The sequence below is a fragment of the Phyllostomus discolor genome, chromosome 4 (genome assembly GCF_004126475.2).
Source record: "Phyllostomus discolor isolate MPI-MPIP mPhyDis1 chromosome 4, mPhyDis1.pri.v3, whole genome shotgun sequence".
Taxonomy (NCBI): Eukaryota; Metazoa; Chordata; class Mammalia; order Chiroptera; family Phyllostomidae; genus Phyllostomus; species Phyllostomus discolor.
The window spans coordinates 200682461-200697672 of record NC_040906.2 but is presented as its reverse complement, the minus strand read 5'-3'; the positions used below and the strand labels follow the sequence as shown (position 1 = coordinate 200697672).

The following is a 15212-nucleotide window of genomic DNA, read 5'->3' as shown; positions in this document are numbered from 1 at the left end:
GGGGTAATGTTTTTGGCTGTATAAGCACAGCCACCACAGGGGATGTGTGGCCAGTAGAGCCGAGAAGCTGAGGCTACCATGCCCTGTCCTTAGCTTGCTTCGGGTAGGGTGCTTCCGAGTCTGGAGAACTCCGAAAGGTCACAGCAGCTTCTGCAGTATTTATGGCTGAAGCTGGGAGAATTGCTCACGGGCCAACTCATCTTGGTAACTGCCAGGAGACAGAGAAGTGTCTGTACAAACAGGTCACCTTTATTATAGAAGAAACTCAGCAAACGTATTTTGAATGAAACATTGAATCCAAGCATTTACCAAAAGGGTCTTGTTTTACTTTTGAACAAATAAGCATAGTACTGGACTTCAGTAAAGAACTCGGAATTCTTTGGGGGCTTGGTGATAAATGTGATAAAAGAGAGAACCTGCTTTAGCTGCCTTAGTTATGTATCTCTCTGAGGCATTGTATCCGTGCTTTTAAATTTTAACTTTTGCCTGGGTCTTGAGCTGAAAAGGGCACGTTGTGAAAATGCTGGAAATAGAACTTTGGTAGCATCTTTTAGGTGATATTAAATGAACTAATTGTGCCTTTTCAATAATGAAATTTGCAAGTGAATGGATGTCAGTTTTAGCAATACATGTCATATTCTCCAAGGAAATTAATATCTCCTTACCGACGCAAAGCTAATTTTTAGAAAAGTTTATTTTAAAACTGCCAACTGTCTCTTTCAATGTTGAGAAGTGTTTCCAATAGCCAAATTAAGAGTCACACGTCTTTCGATGGCACCTCTGGAATGCTGTGTCATTGCAGACGGAGGTTCTGCTTGAGACGTCCCCTGCCTTCGAGGGCAGGTCCCTCTTACGGTTTTGTGCCAAGGGTGGGGGACCACAGTGGTGGTTCCCAGTGAGAACCCACCAAGGTTACTTCCATTTTTGATATCGATGGTTTTCGTGTATAATTTTCACTACCACTAGGAAGCTTTTGCTGTATAGCGGGCCAAGCTTTTTACATATATTATCTCACTTGGTCCTGACCACAACCCAATCATTTGCTATTTTTGGCCCCATTTTTATATTTTTATTTTATTTATTTTTTATAGATTTGTTTTTTCACTTATTTGTGGTTTCACTGGTTGATTCTTTTTTATTTTTTAAAAGATTTTATTTATTTATTTTTAGAGAGGGAAGGGAGGGAGAAAGACAGGCAGAGAGAAACATCAATGTGCGGTTGCTGGGGGCCATGGCCTGTAACCCAGGCATGTGGCCTGGCTGGGAATCGAACCTGTGACACTTTGGTTCACAGCCCGAGCTCAATCCACTGAGCTATGCCAGCTGGCCCCATTTTTAAGAGAAGACTGAAGCTCAGAGAGCTTAACTATGTTGTTCAAAGACACAAAGCCAAAACATACCACAGCGTGTGCTCAGACACGGATGCGGGGAACCTGGGAGCTCAAACATTTAGCCTCTTCACTACCTCTTTTATTTTATATCATCAAATTGTTAATGTGGATCAAGACTACTGCAGGACAAAGTTGAGAACAAAAATGAGATCAAATACCCAGTGGGTTATTAGCGGTAGACTCCTGGTGACTCACGTTTGCCCCAGCTGCGAGTGGCACCTCCCCTCTCCTCTCCCTTCCAGTGTTTGGCAGGGAGAGAAGGATGCAGGAGCAAAGCAACCATGAAGTTCGAGACCAAGTGGGAAGAGGGTAACTACTTAGGACATGGGAGTGTCCAATTTTTTGGCGTCTCTGGGACACACTGGAGGAAGAAGGGTTGTCTTGGGCCACACATTATACCCAAACACTAACAAAACCCCAAAAATCTCATATTTTAGGTAAATTTACGGTTCTGTGCTGGGCCTCATTCACAGCCATCCTGGGCTGCATGCAGCCCCTGGGCCGCAGGTCAGACACCCCTGGTAGAGTCTCCATAGCAAGTAACGGCACAAAGCCGAACTTCCACGTCACATCCACAATCTCCATCCCTGGGCTGCCCAGCCGGAAGAGGTCTCATCCGCAAGGACGAGGATGGGGTAAGGGGGAAGGGCAAAGCAGGACATCATCACCTTCTCTTCGCCTTCAGATTTCAGAAGGAACTTGAGCCCGTCTGGCTCAGTCAGGGCTGTTACTTCCCTCCTTGCTAGGGAATCACAAGGTAGTTTTAGCACATTCATGATAGAAAATGGTTTGGGGTGAAAAGTATTGAAGACGCCCTTATTTGTTATTTAGTTCAGAACGTCTTCACTGAGAGCTGGCCATGGGGCTGCAACCATGATAGCGGACCGGCAGCCCACAAGCAGAAAGCGGCCCTGCAGTGTCCCTGGAGAGGGCTCATGTTATTTATTTTTTAAAGATTTTATTTATTCATTTCTAGAGAGGGAAGGGAGGGAGAAAGAGAGAGAGAGAGAAACATCAATGTGCAGTTGCTGGGGGTCATGGCCTGCAACCCAGGCATGTGCCCTGACTGGGAATCGAACCTGCGACACTTTGGTTTGCAGCCCGCGCTCAATCCACTGAGTTACGCCAGCCAGGGCTGAGGGCTCATGTTATTACAGCCATTAAGAACAAGAATTTTTCTCCCTAGTGACTGATACACAAATATTTTATTTCTCCTCATTGTGTTTCATTGGAATTATCCCTTTTACTTGTGGAAGCCCCAGTAGTACACAAATGTAAATACATATACACACAAATACATTGATTTAACATTCTAAATCTTAAGGCCCTAGTTTTAATGACTTTGATCCGAAAAATGTAAAAAAAAATAAAAAAGACTGCATGTACATTCTGGAACATAATATGTAGGAAATGGAGGTTATTAGAGACAATCATAAGATGTTATCAGAAGAAAACATTAGAACACTTATCTCAGATTTCCTTTCCTCCTCATCCAATGGGTCCATGGGCTGGGTGCAGTAAATTCAGTTATTCTGCCCCTTGACAGTTGTCTTCCTGAAACGTTGCCTTTGGATGTCTGATGCGTATTTGTGCCTCGTTAGACTGAAGAATGGATGCAACTTTAAAATCAGAGCCACTGGCAGCTTGTGGACTCCAGAATACTCTTGTAAGGGAAGCTGGCACCTAGTTTTCTACCTGTGTCTTCATGTGTAACCACAATGTATTGGAATCATTTAATAGATGCAGGCAAAAGTTACAGTGGAGAGTTTTTGGCACGGGCCGTCTGACTTGGATGCCTACAGAGATCAAACATAATGAACGGCTGCCAAATCTCTGCTGTATTTTGTACCAAAGAGAATTATCTAAGATAAACTACCCCGGACGACTGACAGTTTACAAAGAAAATCATGGCAGCTTGCCAAGATCCAAAAGACCAACATATTGGTGAAGACGTTATAGAGACACACTCTTCAAGAACGTATTCTTCGGTCATTATGAATATTCCATGTCCAAGTAACAATACGAGACTGAAAAACAGATCATCCATTTTTTCCCTATGATCACATGAGTATATATGTTTTGAGAATGAGCTTATTGAATCCGTATTTTTTAAAAAAATTTAAACTCTTCTGAAAATCACCAGAAACATCTTATCAGTGTATCGCTCTGATTCAGAAAGCGTAAGTATTCTGAGCAGAGTTAACAAAAGAGTAGAGTGTGTAAAAGGAGCATGCAGTATGGAGGAACCACTGAGAAACGAAGGGTACCTTGTCATGCTCGACTTCCTGCAGGAATAGAGGGATGAGCTCATCGACCCACGTTCCCTTTTGTGGACACTGAAGGAGCACTTGCAATACACAAGGATCAACCTTTCTGCGTGACTGGGTTCCCAATTACCTTTCATGTACATCTCTTCCCTTGCAAGAATAGAGATATTTTTCTTTAAAAAAAAAAATGAAGGTGGAAATGGTGTCTTAGCCAGAAGAAAATTTTAAGGTTAACATTAAAGGTCAACGGTAGAGCAGAGTATTCTCTTACAGAAGACTGGAAATTCTTGGATGTCCATACAAGGTGCTTGATCAGAGGTAGTGTTTACATGGGACTGTGTTGAACTAAACCATCTACTGTTTTTCTATGATGAGACCATAAATATTTGCTTGAAAAATATATTACCTACAGAAGGTTCGTCTTCCATGAGGACCTCAATGTACGTACCGTAGCTCGTTGAGGTCCCATTGGGCGTCTTCCGTGTGATTATGTACACAGGCTGACCTCATTAGTGTGGCGCAGTTCTTTCCTTCCTGGGCCTTGGACTCAGTTTGGGTGACCCTCTGATGAGGCAGAGTGGAGTGACCAGAGAAGAAAGCGTTCTGATGACTCGGAGGCAGCACTTTCCTAGGAAACTAGAACCTCCCACACATCCTGGCAGTGACCTGCTTCCACAGAAGATGGCGGCTTCTCAGCTCAGTGAGGGTCTGCATGGCATGACACCCAGTTAGGGCATCGGAGCAGTTTCTGCTTCCAGGTTTTCTAGCTGAAAGAGGAGAAATAACAGAGACAGTGAACGTTTCACGTGGGGTTAGAGCACACATGTGTTGGGCATCTTCTGTCCGTCAGAACTGACTTGAGAGCCTGTGTGCACTTTCTCCTGCAACCCTCACAGCGATTCCTCAATGGCAAGACATTATATCATCTCTTGGGTCACTGTGGATAATGTCTCAGGTCATTATGAACATGCGATTACATTTGTGTACCCTAGTGAATAAGAACTCTATACTGGTCGTCAAAGAGATATTATTATAAAATATAGATGTTAATCCAAACTCTTTATCTCCCGCTGTCCTTGACCCTCTTTTTCTCTCCTTATCCTCAAATTATTCATGATTTGATCAAAACTTCAAATGAGCCCTGGCTGGCATAGCTCAGTGGATTGAGCACGGGCTGCGAACCAAAGTGTCGCAGGTTCGATTCCCAGTCAGGCCACATACCTGGGTTGCAGGTCATGGCCCCCAGCAACTGCACATTGATGTTTCTCTCTCTCTCTCTCTTTCTCCCTCCCTTCCCTCTCTAAAAATAAATAAACAAATAAAATCTTAAAAGAAAACAACTTCAAATGAAAATTGCAGCACATAAAAAAATTTCTGGACAAAGATATTTTTATATTCAATTCTCAAAATTAATGGATCTTTTTCCTGGAGAAGCTGATTTGAAGTTCAATGATTTTCTCCGCCCTCCCCATTGCTAAGCTAGCATGTACGTATGTTGAGCAATAATGGAACATTTGTTCACAAGCATGAAAATGTGGCTTGATATTTTCAAATAAGGCAGGAGGATTATGGAAATGAAACAAGCTTTATAATTAAAAAATAATCATTGCTTGCCATAGTTATTATAACTTTGGGTGAGAAGAAAGGGAATTGTTTGTATAGCAAGTATAAAGAGATGAAAAATTCTTTCTTCAACTTTATTTTGGTAAATTTCAAACTTCAGGAAAAGTGCAAGAATATGAGTGGTACGAAGAGCACTTTACCCAGACTCACTTACTGTTGACATTTCACTCTATTTGCTTTACTATTTGCTTCTCTTTGTTTTTTCTCTCTTCTAAACACGAACATACCTGATCTTATGGAGCCATTAGATTACAAGTTAATTGTTATCCCTAAATATTGCAATATATGTTTCCTAAACATAAGAATAGAGAAATCATAACCACCATGTGAGAGGCAGTCTGCCATGGGCCCAGGGTGGTCCTGAACATGCTTGTTCATGCTTGTTCATGCTTGGCTCATGCTTGAGCCAAACTGTAAGGCTCACCTGTCCTCCGACCTGGCCCTGTTTCTGTGAATCAGGGGTGTGCGACCTTTTGATGTCTCTGGGCCACAGTGGAGGAAGAAGAGTTGTCTTGGACCACATATTAAATAATCTGTGACACATAATCACACAAAAAATCTCATAATGTCTTAAGTAAATTTACAATTTTGTGTTGGGCCATATTCATAGCCACCCTGGACTGCATGTGGCCTGTGGGCCGTGGGTTGGACACTCATGCTCATTGGCACATATGTAATTAAGTAGGTCAAGGTGACCACAGCATTAACCACTGTGTGGCTGCTTGCTTCAGGGGACGTTTGTGGACTGCTTGCTGCGAAAAGGCTTTAGCTCTTGGTTCCTGAGCTGTTATGCAACACACTGTGTGTGCAACCACCACCTGGTCCCACTGCCTTGTCCCGTGGGACATGGAGCAGGGACGGCACAGTTATGCCAAAGCTTCTGCTATTCGCTGTGCTGTGAGCAATGAACTGTCTAGGTCTGTATGCCTATAGAATTTGGCACTTGCTTGCTTGCTTACTCAGTCATCTTTGGAGACTTGTTACTTCTTGCCATCTTCTCAAAGGTTGACATTTTCCCAAAACTGACACAACACACAGTGTGCCAAGACAGACAATGACATTCTGGAAGAGAAAAGGCAAGGGCTCATGGATGAGGTGTGAGGATAGAGAGAGACTCCTTGGGAGGTGGTGGCGAATGTCCCGGCCTGAGTAGTGCAGACACAGGGAGTGGGTGGTCCACCTCTGACCGAGCTGTTGGTAAACACGAATTGAGTTGATGGCTGGAAGCTGGGGGATAAAGTCCAACCAGCTGCCCAAATGGTGCCATGGCTGCTGCTTGCTCTCCCATGGACTAGGGGACTGAGAGAATGCCCTGGGTCTCACCATGTAGGAAAGTACGACTGGACCCAGTCTGAAGTCAGAACTGGAAACACCTGTAAGATAATGCACCTCTGTGGTGAGTAGAAAGATGCGGACCCACAGTGAGAGGGGAAGGAAGGAAGCCCAAGGCTGTTCTGATCCACAGACTGAAGAACGGTTAAGACACGTGGCTGATAAGGGAGTGGGGAAGGTTCTGCTCTTAGAGGGGGAAGGAAGCACCTAGGTTGTTTGACATTAGGCCCCGTGACTTAAGCCACTGTGCATATCACTTAATGGGGACAGGATCACTTCTCACAATGAGGTTTGCTACTGCGGATTTCTGTTTTAATGACCACACTGTGGCCAGCCTAAAGCGAGTTTCTGGAGGCCAATAAAATCCCATGAATTCCATGGAGGAGGCTGTTCCAAGTCTGAGGGCTGATGTCGCTCTAGACTGCGTCTGTCCTGGATGGAATGACAGCCCGATTATAGTTCTTACCTAGAAAGTGACTGATAAGTTTTTAAGATCACTTCCTCTCCCTGCAAGGAGGTTTACTTCGCCATCTTTCTTGCTGGAAAAGCCTGTGCTGGAAGCTGTGTTAATTGGGGCATCAGATGTCCAGGATAGGACTCCCGAAATCGGACAAAGCTAATGAAATCTACGATGAAGCCCAGGACAGAGAACTATGAGGCCATGTGGCAGTGCCTATTAAGAGAGAGCTTCCCAATGCAGAGGCTAAGATAATGGTCACCACAGATGTGCAGCCCAGATAGGAGGCTGCGCTCGGCTGCAAGGAGGCAGGTGGCTGCAGATCAAGCAGTGCATGCCACTGCAGAAACAGATCCCTCCGTGGAGATCCATCTCTCCTAACGCAGACACTAGAAAACCAGGTGGCTGCCTCAGAATCTCTCCTGTGTGACCCCACACTTGAAAGCCTTTAAGGATAAGGGGCACTGGGGGAGGTCTCTTCATTCTCAAGAGATCTCAGAGGTCTTACACCTTAAGGAGGACAAAATGGGGTAGGGGAGAAAGATAAGCGTGGGCAATCATAAACTTTTATGTCTCCTTTTGATATCCACTCTCAAGGGGCTAATCTACCTGGCTCCCTTGAAGGGCAAGGACCACTCATTCAATTCACCAGATTTGAGACGAAGTCAAATAGGAGAGGAAGTGGCTGTGACCTTTGGGTGGGGCTGTTGGGACCACCGTTTCGTAGCACTTCTACTGCTCCCAAGGCTTGTTCTGTGAATGCCCGTCAAGTCCAGGGGTGCTGTTCCCAATCTGGAAGAGCTACTCATCGAGAGGTGAGGGTGGGACACAGCAGTTTGGCCCCAGGTTCCCTCCCAATATAATAGCGCCATGTGGCCAGTGAGGAAAGCTCGCGGTGTCTGGAAGCTCACGGAGGATAACTGCCAACTGCATTCGGCTTTTGCTTCTGCAGTTCTGGCTCTTCCAGACATCGTGACTGTAACTCAATCAATTGCCCATTATGGCATCTGGCATGCGGTCCTGGACTTGGGCCAAGTCTTTTTCTTAATCCCTTTGGCTTCCGAAGATCAAGATCCCGGTTCTGACTCAGCTTCCAAAACACAATCACTGTGCAGCCACAGTGACACTTGGGTTCTCCAGCTCTTTGCCACTAACGGGTGGGTCAGAACACAGACCAGGACCCCCTCTTCTTGCAAGTGACTTGGCCCCACTGCATTGATGATTTCATGTCGACGAGCTCCAATAGATTTAGCAGAGGCTAATAATTCACACGAAGGCCCAGGAGTGCTCATTAATTCTGATCAGATTCAGGGACCAGCCACCCGAGACAAGTCCACATTTCAGAAGCAATGTGAGTCACCACTCAAACGTGGATCCTACTGACAGTAAAGAGAATGTTCTCTGTGCTACGGGTCCCTGCCACCAGGAAGGAAGCCTGGCACTTCATTGCACTATTCGGGTGTTGGAGACGACATTTGTCTTATCTTTGTATGTGTTTTGTTGAGGCTGCAAGTTCATCAGAAAACCTGTCAACTTTGAAAGGAGACCTAAGCAGCAGGTGACCCTGCAGGCAGTGCCTTGGGATGTCCCAGCCGCCCAGCCCTGGGACACTTGCGAGAGACAGATTTCTGTAAGTGGGAGTAGCCTCCGTGAGGAGCGCCCCTTGGTACCTCCTTGGCGTCAATGCCCCCTTTGGTCGAGGAAGGAATACTTTAGACCTGAGGGGTGCTGGGAGGGGAAATGATTAACAGTCTTTATCTCCAGATGCCAGCCCTACCTCTGGTAAAGCAATCACATGCTCCACAGAGATGAGCAATAGCTCTGCCACCCTGACCTACTTCAGGGCTTCTCACTTCAGTCTGCAGGCTGTGAGGTCAGAAAAGCTCACATGCACTTGGCCAGCCCTGAGTGGCTCTATGTGCCTGATACTATCAAAGGCGGCTCCTAAATGGGAAGTCCCCGGTACATGTACAAACACACAGAGGCAGTCTCGCTTTAGTTAGGCTCCTACCAGTTCATATACTTTCCCCTGACATGTGAATGCCCTAGAGTTAAACCATGGATGGCTTTCAAGACTACAATTGCCTGGGGACTATCCAAATTAATGTCATGTTCAAATTCATGTAATAGTGATCCAAATGGGGTTTGTTTACCGACAAACCTCAGACTAAACATGCCCCCTTCAATTGTATGTTTTCGTGTGGGCAAGGGTGGGCCACAGGATTCCCTCCCAGGGGCTGCAGCTTGACTCATCTTTGCCCCCCTGCTGTTATCGACTATAATGCCACCCCTTGGATCGCATTCCCTTCCTTAGGCCTCCCGGTCAGAGAGAGCTGTCCTACCTCAGGGACACATGGATTCCTGTTTCCACACAGCAGTGTGAGCCTTGCTCTCTGGCATCAAAGTCCACATTTGACAGACAGGTCTGGAACCTGTCCTTGACTTTAGCTGCCACAGCTAATAAGATGGAACAAGCCATAGGGGGTCAATTGGTCAGGCTGGACTCCCTGATCATAAATGTACCATCAACTGGCCTCAGAGTACATTCTGGTTCAAATGGTCACCAACCACTCCTGCTGTGTTCTAGTGAATACCACCATTATGGTGGCCCAGTCCATGCAGACCGTGAGAAAGGAAGCTAAGAGGCTGTCTGAGATTAGGGCTATTGTCAGTCCCCTCTGGGACTCAGTCACTGAATCTAGGGTCCTGAAGTGTATGGCTGAGGGCAATACTGCCAGTTAATCTTCTCCTGTGGATGGAGACTCTGTGAATAAAAACTCTAATCAAGTATGGATTGAAATAAATGGAACAGATTTGTTCCTAGCCCTTGTCAGTATGTCTAATCCAAACTGCTAATGGGGTGACACAAATACATGCGAGTTGAATTGGGCCAAGAATATGCCCAGCTGACAGGGGAATTATGGGGAGAGGCAGTCCACCACGTGTCCCTGCCCATCGTTGCCTACTGAGCGGAAATGCGAAGTCTGTCTTTTGATTCTGAGTCGTTACTATAGTCACATAGTCAATTAAGAACTTCTGCTGCCAGACCCCATGAGGACCACAGCACGATCACTTGGTGGCTGCCTGCCCCTGCTCCCCGGGGGAGAAGGAGAGGTTTGTTTACTGCTTACTGCAAAGGTGGGGAACCCTAAGCTCTGGGCTCGTCAGCAGCGGTGCCCCCCACTGTGTGCAGAGCGGCAACCTGGGCTCATTGTGTTGCACCATGGGACACGCTGGCAAGGGAGCCGGCGCTCTCATGCCGATGTTTCTGCTCGTTGCTGTGCTGTCGGGAGCCAACTGGTCTCTGGTCCATTGAGTCCCGTTGTTTATTTTGTCATCCTCCGAGTCGTGGCCAGCTGCCTTGCTTGCTTGCTGAGATCTCTTTGGGAACTTGTGACCCCCTGCCGTTCTCTAAGGCTGGGCGTTTTTCCTGGCAAGAACCACAGCACTGTTATGAATTTCAGGAAACTTGACATTGGGCACAGAAACAACGTTTTACTGGACCATCAATTCCCAGTTTTGTCAACAGTTTTCCAAGCTTTTGTTTTTCCAGGAAGGCAACCAACAAATCCCTCTGGGCTGTCTGTTAGCCCATTTTGAAAAATCAAGTCTTGAGAAGCTTTCAGGTCCAAACTGACGCTTATTTAAAGCACTTTTAATTTCTATCCGCACGATGACTAGAGTGTGTTTTCTACCCCTGGAGGGACCTGAAGAGACTGTCTTTTCCAACTTGATCAATCTCTGGCAGGAAGCAGAGGTTTTTAGAGGTGAAGCGACATGCCCAACGATGTTGGTAGAGGGAAGCCAGCTTAATACTTTTATTTTTGCTTCTTGCGGCTACTCACTTCCACGTCCATTTTCCCTTTCCTCTTTGCGGTGCCATCCAAAGTTGCGTTGGAAGCCAATAACGGTCCGGAGTACTTTTGAAGCTGATCAAGCTTCCAGACAATAATAAGCTTCAAAATCTCATTTGTTACAGAACCATAAAAGCAGAGCCACACGAAATACTTCTGGAGTCAATGACTGAGAGGCAAAGTTCCCCATTTACCTAAATCACAGAGGGCTCCCCCCACCCCTCCCTCCACACTCCATTGATGGAATCGGACATACTGAGCTGCAGGTGTTACAAGGGGTCAGACGTGAGTAAACGAGAATTCAAGGAGAGGTAGAATAACATGGTAGTTCAAAGGATCCAGACTCTATATGCTCTATGTTGCCACCTGCTTTTAATGGGGATTTATTTTTTCAATATATCATTTCTTCTCATAAAAAGGAAGCTATGGTGGTTACTTTTGATGTTCCCTGGAAGATGTCAGCCCTGAGAGTCTGCACGGGGAAATCAATCAAACCCAGAAATGAGTCTTCATGTTTGTGAGCGTGCTGCCTCTATCTAGCTATATATATTGATGCATTTTGTTTTTTAAGCTGGTGTTCTCCAACTTATCTGAGCAGGGGCTCGGATAAGTCCCACTCATCAGTCAAGCGATCCCGGAGCAGCCAGTGGTGGGGGAGGCCCGGCTCGCCCAGCCGGCTGTCGGCTGACACTGGAACTTGTGTTTTCCAGCTTCCAGTCTGCGCTCTTCCACAGAGAGCTAGCAATGAATTGTTCAGCATTGGGTATGCTTCTCACAGTCCAGTATACATAGCTTTTGAAAGAAAGCTATTTTTCTCAAGGAAGTCTCATCCCAAACAAAAGAATGTGTCCATTATAAGGCTTCTTCTTAGCAATGCATAGTTTAAATCCGTGAAAACCTATCTGAAAGCTCCATAGACTTTTCCCCCCTTTAGCACTGTAACCAGAAAGTGGCAAGCTTTCAAACAAAAGTGGAAACCCAAACGAAACACAGCCTGTTCTGCTTTCCTAGATATGCAGTTTCAGTATTTTGATTTATTTAGATCATATATTTTTAAATGAGTGAGAGAACAAGAGCTCAACAATGTTAGAAGGCTGGTGAATGCCTGGCATCACGGATGTTCCATGTATTCCAGTACAACATGGAATGTTGAGTAGATTTGTGTCTAACGGCAACTGATAGTCTCCAGTGCCTTTCTGGACACTGCTTAGTGAAACCTTCATTCTGTGAGACATTACAAGGGGTCCTTTGAAAAACGGGTGTGTGCTCAGGTAAGTTCGAGAACTTCAGCTTAAAAGCTCCCTCTCACACACACAGTAGGGCTTTTCAAAGCCTTAAAATACTAATACAGAGTATCAGTTCTCATGACCAAAAATAAGATAGGTAATATTTCCTAACATTTGTCCAAGGAGCTCTTTTTTTTTCTTTCATAGATCACATATTAACATTTCAGTGCAGTAATGTTCTGTAGGAAGCCGGTAAAACTTGGGAGAAACTAAAATGTTATTGGGAGAGTTATCCCCTAGGATTCCCTAAGTATCAAAGGTTAACTTCCGAATTCCTGGAACGTCTCTACCACGCAGGCAAAATGCTGATGCTTGAAGAGTTGAGGCTTCTAGTGACAAGGAAATCCTTGTATGCCAAAGCTTGGAAAGTTCTTTCTTTGGTCGTATTGAAATCCCTTTCCCTGTAACTTCCCCCTTCAGCTTTCATTATTAGAGTCATATTGGATAAGTCTAATGATCTATTTGCACTCTGTTAATTATCTGAAGATAATTATTTTGTCCAGAGTTTTCTATTTCCCAGGGTAAACATGTGCACTTACTTCAACCATTTGTCATACTGAGGAATTTTAACTCACTTCATCTTTTAGTTGCTCATCTCTGAACACAACTTAATTTGTTCATTTCATTCCTGAAGTGTGTCGTTTATGAGAGCGAAGCTAATTTTTCTTTGTCTCTAGACATTAAGCTTCTGTTGATGCTGTAATTACAACAGTTGAGATGGATCCTATCATATTGTTAATCTGTGAAATAAAATCTCTGGGATTTTTTGGTTCATTTCTGCTATCATTTATCATTTATGTTTCTGTAGTTGGATTTTTGGACTTAAGTTTTTCTTTAATAATTACTATAGCTTAAGACTGGTTCATTATCTTATTATCTAGATTATTCAGCATTCTTCCACTGACTGGATATTTAAGATGGCAACTATGAATCTACATCATTATGCTATTATACCCAGATCATAATTCAACATAGCACAGCATTACAGAAATTAACAAAGGCTTGTCAAATCTCTGGTTAAAAATACTATGGATACTAGGTTAACTTGATTTTCCTGTCCTGCAACCCTCCAAGAAAATAAAATTGGTTTTGCTGTAACTAATTCTTCTTAGAGAACTTAGTTGCTTCCTAGAAATTACTACTGCCTTTCAAAGTGTTTTTTCAAAATATATTTTAATAATATGATCTAGGTTCTAAAATCAGTGCAAAGCTAAATATTGTGGGGTTTTTAGTTGCCAGAAAGTTCCCATTAAAATTAGGACTCTCCCCTTGATTTTTAGGACTTCTCCCTTTTTTTTGCGTTTGAAGCCATGATTTGTGTTTCATTTAAAAGTTCTCAATGCTTTAAGATCACCAGGAGATTTGACCTCATTCAGAGCCTCCCAGCATTTTCTAACAATTATCTTTACCTTTATTGGCCTTAATTCCTTCTTAATAATGTTTCAGGACAAAGATCATTTGCTCTGAAAGAGAAACTTGAAATAAAATGACTTTTGAAGAAGTTTGCCCTCGTTTTTGTCTTCCATTAATATTGTCTTATTCTTTGCAACTGACTAGCAGTAGAGCAGGAAACTTTCTTTTGAGAAGTCAGTGTGATGTTTCAGAGGAGATTTATACTAACCTCAGGGTACCTGGGGCCTAGTTTCAACTCTCAGGTACGACTTCACAGACCTACGGCTAATTTGGGTGTTGGTGTTTCTTCATCTGTTAAACATGGGTGGTTGAGTTATATCAGGGGTTGTCAACTGGGTTTTTTTTGCAACATCTGCAGACATTTTGGCTGTCACGCAGGAGGTGGGTGGATACTACTGACATCCAGCAGGTAGAGGCCAGGGATCTGCTAACCGTCCCCCCGTGACAAAATGTATCTGTCCCAAAAAGTCACTAGGGCCAAGATTGAGAAGCCTTGAGTTAAACCAACCTGAAAACTGCTTTGGCCCCATTATTTCACTTTTTAAAAACTGTTCTTTACAGGAGCTGTAGTTCAGCTGCTTGGGGGGAAAAAGGGAGGAGATGAAAAGAGTCAATCCGTATTAAGCAACTTGGTAATATCGGCTTGTTGCCTGGCGCTGTGCTACGTACTTTTCATGAGCACTTACACCACGTCCCTGTCCAAACCCAGTGTTAGGTGCCCTAGTCATCGCCATTCTTACCGATGAGAAAGCTGAAATACAAGGAGTTTTTGGAAACTTACCCAGGATATTTAGTTGGTCAGTGGTAGAATCTGGATAAATGAATGAGCCATCTAAAATTTTTAGGGTTTTATAATACACCTGCCATTCTTATCTAAATATAAACTTCCTGCTTACCTGACAAAATTTCAGGTCCAGTGTTCTAAGAACTGTGAATATTTTGCATCTGCTTGATACATCCAAATGCATGATTGGGATTTAAATGTTGATATTTACTTATGGTGTAACCATTTGGAAATGTATTTGTCCCATTGAATTTCTGAGGTAACCATACAAGTTCCAGTTGAAGCGTATGCTGGTGATACTGTACACTCCCATCTGCAGCATTTGAAGGTTTTATCTGTGACATGTATCTCTTTTATTTCCACAGAGTAGCTCCAAGGCGGCACTTTTTAAAAGCTGATGTCTTGAATTTGAATCAGCCCACATATAACTGTATTTGGGGTTTTTATAGTCCAATATATTGTAGCTATATGTTTGATAGATTTAATAGATTTCTAGTATCCCTAGGATTTCTTGTGTCTATATGGAAAACAGGGTAACAGGAAGAATGTAGCTGATTTTGGACAAAAAATGTGCTATGGGGGTCAGCTCTTTTTCCTACTCCCTCCCTCCCTCCTTCCCTCTCTTCTTTCCTTCCTTCCTTCCTTCCTTCCTTCCTTCCTTCCTTTTAAATAAATACTGTGTTTTATATAGACAAATGACCTGAAGTATTTTTAATATATTAATTCTTATACTGAAAGGGCTGTTATTTTAAATTATGATGAAAACTTTTAGCTTATTTTTATTTGATATTTGGTGATTATTCTA

General features: G+C 43.9%; 1 protein-coding gene across 1 annotated transcript in view; it reads right to left on the bottom strand.

The window, feature by feature from the left end:
- Positions 1–3837: 3837 nt before the first annotated feature.
- Positions 3838–15212, bottom strand: part of OPRM1 (opioid receptor mu 1) — a 50587-nt gene continuing 39212 nt past the window's right edge. The window contains exon 4 of the mRNA XM_028510468.2: positions 3838–4425. Within this exon, the coding sequence (XP_028366269.1) occupies positions 4387–4425 (39 nt within the window). The 3' untranslated portion in view covers positions 3838–4386. The remainder of the gene's footprint in view (positions 4426–15212) is intronic.